The sequence below is a fragment of the Xiphophorus hellerii genome, chromosome 14, assembly GCF_003331165.1.
Source record: "Xiphophorus hellerii strain 12219 chromosome 14, Xiphophorus_hellerii-4.1, whole genome shotgun sequence".
NCBI lineage: Eukaryota > Metazoa > Chordata > Actinopteri > Cyprinodontiformes > Poeciliidae > Xiphophorus > Xiphophorus hellerii.
This window is the reverse complement of record NC_045685.1, coordinates 1,614,174-1,625,482: the sequence shown is the minus strand read 5'-3', so window position 1 is coordinate 1,625,482 and position 11,309 is coordinate 1,614,174. Positions and strand designations below refer to the sequence as shown.

The window sequence follows — 11,309 nt, the reverse complement described above, 5'->3', positions numbered from 1 at the left end:
TAATAATTCCTCGAATAATTCATGTACCTCCATTGTTAAAACATTTTTCGGGCAAATTATTTGCCTCGAAGCTTCATTAAATTATGTTCCAGTTCCAGTTTGCAAAGTTTGGTCCGAGGAATGCGGGGGTATTTCATTGATTGATGCTTAAATGATGGAAGAACAAAATATGTCTTTGTTCTGCCTTACACTAGAGTGTCTTAAGAGTTCCATGAGCTCTGACAATATCTGAAATGGCTGCTGTAGATGGCAAGACAAAAGCTGCCTAGATAAATGTGCTTAATGGACAATGAGGAAAGATCAATCAGCTCTGTCTGCTAAGACAAAGAGGAGGATTTTGGGATTCTCAAAAAGATCTATTGTTGGAATATTGAATGGTGTTGATTATATTTTGGTCACAATTCATATAAAATACCCTGGACCAATTGTAAGTGTGGTTCCAAGATTAAAAATAGATAAATATTTTAATGGAAAAGAAGAGAAGGCTGAAACAGGACTATGCTGGCCTTAGACACTTCTTAAATGATTTCGGTTAAAAGCTGTTCAAATAAGCTAGACTGCCTAGGGGGAAATGGTAAAATAAATTAGCACAATGTTTGTGTGAGAGCACAAACACTCACACAAAACCCTGATGAACAGTTAAATAAAAATCCCTCATAGCGGGTCCCTTAAGCACTAAAATGGCTACAATTCCACTTATCTAACAAAGTAACTCGGAGGACTGGGATGCTAGGATTTCCTCTCTAAAAGAAACAAACTCCTTGAACTGTCTGAAATAACTAATCAAACCTATATCTGAAGCAAAACTGTAAACTTTTAAAATGTTGCAAAAAAAAAAATAAATGAAAATGAGATATTTCCATCTACTGGCTTGGATAGTCCAAATGATTTTGAAGGCTTGTCCAAAACACCTTGTGTTTCACAAAACACATTCCTTCCATTCCCAGGACAAGGTCGGAAGGTTAATAATCACATTCACTGCAGACAAAAAGAGGTCAAGTTTAGGTGATCTTTCTGGACGAACAAATGAACATCTGTGTATACAGGCCAAAAACAGTCTGTTTTTATAGACATACTGTAGACTAGCCAGGTTCTGATTGTCTATGCACTTTTGTCTTTAGCTTTAGCATAAGAAATTTCATTTGATTTTATAAGAGTTTTGTATGAACTGAAATGAGATAATCCAAATTATTTGTAATTTATCTTTCTGTGACCCAGGGTGAGTTTTCCTTTGAGAAGGACACTCTGGTTGAAGGAGGTTGCTTGGGTCCAATGACAAATGGGACAAAATACAAAGAGGTCAGACAGTACCGCTCCAGCTACCACTTGCTGCGATATTACTTCCTGACAAGGATCTACTCTCCATACATGGAGAGCATTTTGGAGGACTTTCGGCATGGACAGAAGCCAGATGTTGTGATCGTCAGCTCTTGTGTCTGGGACCTCACCAGGTAACATGACTATTTTAGTCCAATTTATCTGTGGAGTGAAAGAAGGAATCCATGTTATAAACAAATACTACTAACCAGCAGTACAACCTTGACTGTTGTTGCCTGGTACTTTCATAATGATCCACACCTGAAACATGACTGAGACATAATATTTCCCAATAGGAAGCAACAATAATTCAATTGGCTCACAGGATGGCTGGTTAAGCCAATGACTTGAAACTGCAATAGTCCTCTTAAAATGCTTTTCCACTGGAGCTGTGGACCACTGATATGCTGTCTGCTATCAGAGAGCTGCTCAGTACAGAGGAGCATAATTATGAATTTTCAGGAGTAGTGGCAGGAACACATGTGTTAAGTTTTGGAGTGGAATGACCGTGATTTAGCAACACTGCTAGCAGCTCATTGCTCTGAAGAACAAACAGCAATAAAGAAGAGAGAAACTGTGTACAGGTCAGCATTCTGTCTGAGTGGCAGTTTAATGGAACTACATAGTATTAGCTGGAGATTTGAATTTTACTTTTCCTTTGAATAAAATAAATAAAGTCCATGAGTGGCTATTGGTTTACATCTTTTGACTGCATTATCTAAATCCAAAAGGTTGCACATTTATAACGGTAAAGTGCCAGAATGTAATTATATTGTTATGCATAGCGGAATAATCAACTATGCATAAGATAACGAGCCTTTGTCATTATGTTTGGGCCAGCAATTAATTTTTGTAAGACAAAATAAAATATCTAGGTTTATTTGAGTCCATCAGAACCAGAAACTCTATTAAAGTCTAAACTTCTTTAAGAAACAAGCAAAAAAGCCCAGTTCCCTGTTGGTTTGGCACTAAGGACTGGCATGTACTGGATGAAAACCTACACCAACATGGTGGTTTCATTCCTGCTTCATCTTAGTAAAATTTCTCAACATTTTAGTAGCAAATTGACAAAAGTAATTTGTTCAAATGTGAGGTTGAATATTAACTTTTCTGTTCGATTGCTCCTGCTTGCTCTGGTATCTTTTTATATTTTAAGCCAAGACGAGACAGGAAAAACAATGAGCTGCTTGAAGGTGCATAAGAACACCATATGCATCTTTAATTGTGATTTGTTTGAAATAATTTTTACCAAGGCAGGGCACTTCAAATGTAACATTTTCTCTAACAAATTCCCACGTCATTCCAGATATTATCACATGGAAAATATTAGATATGCGCCATTTGTTTATAACCTCCCAATTAATGACTGCTGGGGTTAGCTCAAGTCCCATCCACTGTTAACTTTGTGGTTTTAAACAAACATGTCATGGAAACTGGAAATAGAAGTGACAGTCTGTTTCTTTTGTGCAAGAACAGAAGACAAACAAATCGAATCTTGTCTCAAAACATTATAAATGACACATTTATTAACATTTTGATGTGAAGGCACTTGACAAATTGTAGTGCCTCAATTGTTGACTATGTTGTATGACTTTGTGTTTTTTATGATGTCATCCATCCATCCATTGTCTTGCACTTATCCGGGTCAGGTCGCCGGGGTAGCAGCTTAAGAAGGGAGGCCCAGACTTCCCTCTCCACAGCCACTTGTTCCAGCTCCTCCGGGGGAATCCCAAGGCGTTCCCAGGCCAGCTGAGAAACATAGTCTCTCCAGTGTGTCCTGGCCCAGAGCCTCCTCCCGGTGGGGCATGCCACCTCACCAGGGAGGCTTCCAGGAGGCATCCTGACCAGTTGCCCAAGCCACCTCAACTGGCTCCTTTCAACGTGAAGGAGCAGCAGCTCTACTCTGAGTCCCTCCCGGATGACCGAGCTTCTCCCTATCTCTAAGGGAGAGCCCAGACACCCTACGGAGAAAATCCATTTTGGCCGCTTGTATCCGCTTGTTCCTACCCTTTTCTCATGACCATAGAAAAGGGTAGGAACGTAGATCGACCGGTATATCGAGAGCTTCTCTGCAAGGACTCCAAGAAGGGTGCATAATCTGAACTGTCATTCGGCCGGTAAAAGCACAAACAGTCAGAACCCGTCCATCCGACCCGTAAGCAGAGGGAGCCTACCCTCTCGTTCACCAGGGTAAACCACAACATACAGTATGCAACCAGTATGCCCACTCCTGCCCAGCGCCTCTCACCATCGGCAACTGCAGAGTGAAAGTATGTCCAGCCCCTCTCAAGGAGACTGGTTCCATACATATGTCGAGGTGAGACCGACTATTTCTAGCCGCAACCTCTCAACCTCACACACCAGCTCCAGCTCCTTCCCCACCAGAGAGGTGACATTCCACGCCCCAAGAGCCAGCTTCTGCAACCGAGGATCGGACCACCAGGGACCACCCATCCCACACTGCATCCGACCCCTTTGGCCCCTCCCACAGGTGGTGGGCCCATGGGAAAGGGGACCCACGTCTCCTCTTCGGGCTGAGCCCGGCTGGGCTCCATGGGTAGAAGCCCGGCCACCAGGTGCTCGCCAACGTGCCTCTCCTCCAGGCCTTACTCCAGAGTGGGGCCCCAGTGACCCACGTCTGGGTGAGGGAACACTAGATCCATTGTTATTGCTCATCATAAGGGGTCTTCAGGCTGCGCTCAGTCTGGTTCCTCACCTAGGACCTGTCTCCCTTGAGTGCCCCTGCCAGGGGCATAAAGCCCCAGACAGCATAGCTCCTAGGATCACTGGGACACTCAAACCCCTCCACCACGATAAGGTGGCAGCCCACAGAGAGGCTTTGATTCTGCCTTGTTGCTGAAATGTCTTGTACAAATAAACTTGATTGATTAACTTGGTGTGGTAAAGGAAAGCCAGATCTTTTCTTTAACATCAGACATTTGCTACTGTAAATATCATGTGAATGAAATAATGAGCATCTTAACAGCTTGAGCCTTTCATTATTTTAACTTTTATTACCACACATAATTTTTTAAAAAACCAAAGTTTTATACAAGGTAACTTTGTTTTCTACAAAATCAATCCTTACAGATAAACCTATAACCTGTTCAGTTCACAGAAATCTAAATCTCTTTATTTTTAATCACAGGTATGGCCTGCAGAGTGTTGCTGAATACAAAGAGAACCTCGTCAGGTTTTTTAGTGAGATCAAAACAATTGCTTGCCACAATTGTCTCATCATTTGGGTTCTGGCCATGCCGCTTGGAAGCAAGATCAAGGGTGGATTCCTGGCACCTGAAGTAAGGGTCATTATCACATGGCTTTAGCATGGGGTCCCATTAAAAATTTGAGATGTTAACAATTATACAAAACTGTTTGTTCTTGAAACTGAATCATTATGGCTGCAGTAGTTCTGCAGATATTGGACGTATGAAATATAAACGTTCACACTGCTTAGAAATAGCCCTAGGAGATACTGGACTTTCCAGGACAACTTGAGAAGTATGAGTTACTGGCTTCAATTTGTGCTGCTCATCGTCTGTACTGTGATTATTCAGAACAGACTGAATAATGACGTCTGCTCTGTCCATCACTGTGGGGTTTGGCTCGGTTCATCCACAGAACAGGACAGGTCCAATTTGCAATGAACAATTAGGTCTATCAAGAGGATCATCAGGGCAGACCTTCCTTCCATCCCAGATTTGTACGGGTCAGAGGTTAGGAAAACAGCAGTTAACATCTCTGCAGATGACACACATCCTGGATACAAACTGCATATTTGTACTTCCACAGCCTGCCCTTCTTTTATTCCCTTATATAAAAAGTGGCTGTACATAAACATACATACAGTATATACTGTTCCTTCTTTAGTTTATCCCTCTAAAGTTTATCTGTTTGTACTTGATGTCTGTAAGCTGTGAGCATTTAAAACCAAGGTCAAATTTCTTGTTTGTTCACACAGTCTTGGCCCTGGATTTTGATTCTGAAAAACATCAGCATTGTTAGGCTTCAGCATTCACTGTCTTTTTCCTGCATAGCCCTGGGTCTGAGGAGGAGAATGGTGAGGAAAAAATCAAGAAATCAGACAGAAAGCATACCAGTCAAGTCATTTCTAACCTGAACTGGACTTAAGCAGTTGGGAACTATAAGTAATATATCACATTAAACTGCATTTGTATTTTGTGTGTTGCATGTGATATTTGTTGCTTTTGTGCATGTGTGCCAGACTCGACATCTGTGGGCCAAATCTGGTCATCCATAGGTATTCATGCGGCCCTCAAGTCTCACAAGGTCATGTAAATATAATTTCAAGATTACAGCTGTGTGAATAAATATTATTTTATCAGTCAAATCAAATCAGGTTTTATTTGTATAGTAACAAATTACATCAATATAAAAATATGTTCAAGAGTTAATTTTAAGAAGAGGAATACAGCGAAATATATAATATTGTAATTGTAATACATAGTTTTATTAATACATTCAGCCATAGCCATGTTCCTTCCTTGGCACATGTTTATGTATTATTAGGTCAGACATTTAACCCCCAGTTGTTGATCAATGTATGTGTGTGTTTGATGGATGCAGTGAAGGGAGCTCTGGTGTGTGTGTGTAGAATGTGATGTAACAATTGATGGATTTTATTTTCTGCCTCAGTATCTCTGCATCACAGAGGAGGATTGGAACGCTGTCAGATTGCACCTCATTGGTTCTTCCAACAACCCCCTCCTCACTCAGGTTTGAAAACTAAAACAGTTGGCCCAGTTTGATTTACATAATGCAAGTTGCATGAAATATTATTTATATCTGCTATACATTAAAATTTTCATACAAGTGTTCACCCCAGAACTTCCCCAGAGCTGTTGGAGCCATCGCGAGCGGCAGCACAGCGACACGTTGGACAGGTTCCAGGTTCCTCCACCAATCACAGGTGAGGCACCAGTTTCATGTCTTCATATCTAACATGTAATTTGTCTTGCATTCCTTTTAAAACATATACAGTACAGACCAAAAGTTTGGACACACAGTTGTGTCCAAACTTTTGGTCTGTACTGTACACTCCAACGTTTTCATATTTTATCACAAAATCATGAACTTAAATGTATTTTTGGAGATTCTGTGTAATAGAAACAAAATATTACTTCAGCTTCAAAAACAAATCTGGAAAGTGTGGTGTGCATTTTTATTCCATCCCCCGAGTAACTACTAACAGCTGCAAGCCTTTTAGAGTGACTTCCAGCTTTCTAGATTAGAGACTGAAATTTGTGTGCATTTTTCTTCGATAGTTTTGACAGAGAGTTTTATTCATGGAGCCTCTGTGAACATCACCTTTTGCATTTAAGACTGGACTGTGGTGTAAGCTGTGTCATTGTATCTCTGTCTGGATGTTCAGGCTGGTTGTCCGCTGGATGTTAAACCTCCATCCTCAGGTCTCCTCCAGCCTCTGACATTTATTCCTTCAGGATTGTCCTGGTTTTAGCAACAGAATGTGGCATTTTTGACCAAATAAAAAACAATTGTAATGTCAAGGTGAAAACTCATTTCCACAAAATGTCAATTGGATAAAATGATGTAAGATAAAATAAGGGAATGTTCACCCCTTAAATTCACTGACCTAATTCAACAGATGTCCAGCCAATTGGTCCTAGTAGTTTTACAAAGACTACATAGAATGGAGACTCAGTAGTTGAGTCATCAGTATTCCAGCCTAACACTACAGTATGAAGACAACAAGCAAATAAGAGAAAAGCTCATTGAAACTTTAAGTTGGGATGTTGGTGACGACGCTGGTAGGAGTTTGCCCCCCAAAATAGGGCTGCCAGTTCGATTCCTGCTCCGTCCACCTCTGTCGTTGTGTCCTTGGCCGAGACACTTCACCCGTCTTGCCTGCTGCTGGTCAGAGCGCCTGATGGCTCTGCTGCATGGCAGCTTTACTTCTGTCAGACTGATCCAGGGCAGCTGTGGCTACTATCCAGTAGCTTGCTACCATCAGCATGTGTATGTGTGTGTAAATGACTCAATGTAATCTGAAGTGCTTTTGGGTTCTCTGGATTTGATAAGATACTGTACAAGTACAAACCACTTACCATTTACTAAAATATCTCTAGAGTTCAGTTAGATCATCATCAGTAAATGGGGGGAATGCAGTAAATCTGTCGAGATCAGGCTTTTTTTTAATTTGTTTTTGTCAAAAAAGATTAATTTAGTTTAGCTTGATTGACTTGTAAAAGGTAAATAAGAGGGGGAATGATTTTTATATACATCAGCCAAGGACTGGTTTTAACTTGGATACAGGAAATTATTGCAATTCACATTCATAAGGGTTATACAACTACAACCCCCGTCACTTCCCAGAGGCTGTGGTGCAGCTTTTCAGGTCACAATAACTCACTAAGCGGGTTTCAAGCAGATTCTGCTTTATTATTATGGGGACTAAACTTTCTTCTTAACATGAGAGCATAAACTTGGTTTTCCAGAACACTGGATTTCACCTTTTCTAGTTGTGGAGGAAAACTAGAGCATGGAAGAGGCCATGCAGAAAGAAGTTCATCTGGCTTAAAGAAGGAGATATCTTAACATCATTAAATGTTGAATGAAGCACTTTAGGATTTCTTTAATCTGACCATTATTTTCACAGCTGCAGAAGACTCAGGAGAGGTGAGTCCATTACCTTGACAGATGTAGCTGAGCTCTCCTGGGGGGTGACATTATGTAGGGGAAGCTTCGTCTCACTGTCTGCTGCTTAAAGTGCAATAGGCTCAGCTGCAACTCCCTGATTGATTTTTTTTCTTTTTTTTTTACCAGTGAAGACACAGTTGCACTAATCTATCGTAAATGCATGAAGCGGTTTTTCTGTCTCCTGTTTTTATTTGAGTTCAAAACGCCACCAAAGTTTCTTGCATGGTTTCATGTTTTGAAAAAAGTGTAGCAAATGTTACACTGCAGATTCAGAGGCCTTGATAGTCCAGAGAACCAGTTGGACCCAACTCAGCCAAATATAGAGACTGGATCTCTTCAGAGCCTTTAGGATTGAATCTGTTATCGTGGCATGTTTGTGTGATGGATAAAAACAAACTCTGTCATCCATTCTCTGACATCTTAATCAGAGTTGTGTTGCACTTGTCAATGTTCCAGCAGCTGCCTAGCATGCATGCTGTCTACACCAGATCCATCACTGCAGGCTGCAGCGCTTCTCTTCCACCAGAGGCCGTCCATTTTCCACTCAGTCTCCTCAGCCGGTGACGTTTCCCTGCTACTGAACCATGACCTCCTTTTTTCCACACAGCAGCAAGTTCTGGTCATTTCATCGGAGTTGCAACCATTTCCTCTCCTTTCCTTTTTCCTGACAGGTCTTCAGACGCTGCCTTGTGTCAGAATGTTGCAGTCACATCAGTACCGGCCTCAGATCAGAGCAGAGCGCTCCCACATGGGCCTCCAGCTCCGTTCCGGTGAGCGATGCTTCCTGACTCCACCTCAGGAACAATGAAGCTGAACATTTGTTTGGTTTTACCAACTGATTAAGATGCCAGGCTTCTATCCAGGGACATCCTGATCACATTTTGAAACTATGATCATATTTGTCCAAACACCTGTTGTTTCTTGAGCTGCTCCTTCAGATAATTTATTGTTGTTGATTTAACTGTCCTGAAATCAGTACCTTTGAAAAGAAGAGGGGGAGGCAAAAAAAGAGCTGAAATGCTTCAAAATTTGACAGTGTACATCATTTACTCCATAATTAACTGGAATTACTTTGAAATATGTCATAAGCCGAATTATGAAGTCATATAAAACATATGAAACGTACTGATGTTAGCCTGACTAAATAGAAGTAAGATTTTTTTATAGATTGTAGCAGCATTAGCTGAGTCAGAAGCTGAGTTTTTCAGGCAACACTTCATGATTAAGCTGTGTAGTTTTCCTGACTGAGTTAACAGCAGCAGCAGCAGCTTATGACTTCTAACCAGCAATGTTGGAGAAAAAATATGAAAATTCCACTAGAACCTCCTCAGTGCAGCACAACCCAGGTCAGCTTTACACATGTCAGGAGGTTTTCCTGTATGACTGAGTAACAGCTGTAGTGGGTCAGATCTTCAGTAACCAGGTTTCCATTGAAAACTGTAATTATAAAAATAAATTTACATCGCATGAGTCAAGTTATCAGCAACCAGATGTTACTGCTGACAAATACAACAGGAAGTGGTTGGAGGAGGATGGCACAGCATGTTTATAATGTCTTATTACATGAACAAATTTAATATTTAATTGCATTTATTTAATGGCAACATCGCAATTGCAAAATTGTGTTTTTTCAACATTAGCAAAATATAAACAAAGTTTTGCATACATTTGTAATGGGAGCGACGCTGCAGTTCAGCAGTCTGAAAAGTAATGCAGGGGGATCTGTATGTGACACATAATGGAAGCTGTTGAACATTTGGCTCACTCTGTGGCATTTTGTCAGATTCAAAAGAAAAGAGCCAGAAAAGAGAGACAGAGTGTCGCAATGCAACCGGTGACTTTACTCCCTAACCAGTGACCAACTTCTGACATCATGTTTTCAGCCTGACTCAGCACGCTGACTGGACATCGGTCAATATACAGTCCCCTCTCGGCAGTTTCTAGCTCCAAACATGGCTAGTTAGCAGGACATTCAGTCATTAATGTTCTAGTTTCCCTTTTCCTCTTTGTTTGAGCACTTAGCTACTGTTGTTGTTTGTTAGCTTCACCCTCATAAAACAACAAGGTTCTGTTTTATGAGCTACATTAAACTATATCACTGAATTGGTATTTTATGTTATTTTTTCACTTTTGCTATTTACCCCCTTTTAACTATTATTATTCCATAGTTCTTAGTTCATTAGCTGAAGACAGAGTAGCAGATTAGCTGTCACAGGTTCTGTCAGGTATTTTCTGGATATTTTTGTCTTGTTTCTAGAAGTATTAAGATGGCTTGTGAGATAAATATTTTCTTTATCCTGACACTTCTTTCCACCAGTTGTTAATTTCCCTTATTTTTTTATGCGTGTACTCCACATATGATCAAGTTTAAAGAATGAATTCCTTGAAAAACAGCTGAGGAAGCGGCTTCCTGACCTTTTGTTTTCTGTTCAGGTGGACGTTTCCATCCTCATTTTCAGTGTGACACTCGCTTTCTGAGGAGGAGATGGAGAGGAATGGTGAGCAGGAGTCACCCCTACCCCCGTCATCCTCTGCGGGTGACATCTAGACATGCTTCTTATGGATGGTGAACTCCAGAAACAGGAACCCATTACTGCAAGGACACAGATACTCTTGGAGCAACTTTTTCCTGTCTGTTGGACAGACTTGATACAGATGTTTAGATCATTATTTGGCTTGAAAAGTAGGTTTTAAAATAGAAATAAAGTAATTTTTATTATTATTTGTAGACTGCTTATTATGCCATTAGTTTTGATCAGACGCTCAGTTTTAGGTCCAGTCAGGATTTTTTCTCAAAGGTTCCCTCTAATTTTTCCTAGCTGCCGTCATTTTTCCTTTTCATATCATGACGTTCTAACACACATAACACAGAAATGTTATCTGTGTTCTAATAAAACTGTTGTAGGTTTTCTATCTATGGTCCTCATGTGTATAGGATAAATATACATTTCTTGTGTGAACCCCCAAATTCTATCATCTCCATCGACAAATGGTGATTCACAGCTCAGCTTTTAGCTCTGTTCATCCTGAAACAGCCAGTAGTTATTTCTTTGGGAACAATTAAAATATGTTTGTATTCAGTTACTGTTTCATAATTTCTTGTGTGAATAAACAATATAATGTGCTTTTGGCTGCTGCTAGTGGAATGTATTGAAATTCATTTATAGACCAGTGACTGCTTGTAACTGTTATTTTCAAAAAAATTTAAAATTATACTAGTAATGTCATAATGAATTATTCTGCTGCAGATTTCTGGTTTTATATTATTATTATTAAGTTATATTATTTCCTACACAAACCCTGAAGAAAAGTGA

At 40.3% G+C, this 11,309-nt stretch overlaps 1 protein-coding gene across 1 annotated transcript; it reads left to right on the top strand.

Annotated features, from left to right (window-relative positions):
• Window positions 1-5,932: 5,932 nt before the first annotated feature.
• On the top strand, window positions 5,933-11,120 carry LOC116732784 (uncharacterized). The gene is made up of 4 exons (XM_032583258.1): window positions 5,933-6,054; window positions 6,152-6,247; window positions 8,452-8,765; window positions 10,429-11,120. The coding sequence occupies exons 1-4, from the start codon at window positions 5,951-5,953 to the stop codon at window positions 10,563-10,565; spliced, it is 651 nt and encodes a 216-aa protein (XP_032439149.1). The 5' UTR covers window positions 5,933-5,950; the 3' UTR covers window positions 10,566-11,120.
• Window positions 11,121-11,309: the final 189 nt, after the last annotated feature.

Coding starts and splice junctions, on each gene's coding strand:
- LOC116732784 (XM_032583258.1), top strand. CDS start 5,951: ATGGATTTTATTTTCTGCCTCAGTATCTCTGCATCACAGAGGAGGATT. Junction 6,055..6,151: donor ACAACCCCCTCCTCACTCAG/GTTTGAAAACTA, acceptor TTTTCATACAAG/TGTTCACCCCAGAACTTCCC. Junction 8,766..10,428: donor GGGCCTCCAGCTCCGTTCCG/GTGAGCGATGCT, acceptor TTTTCTGTTCAG/GTGGACGTTTCCATCCTCAT.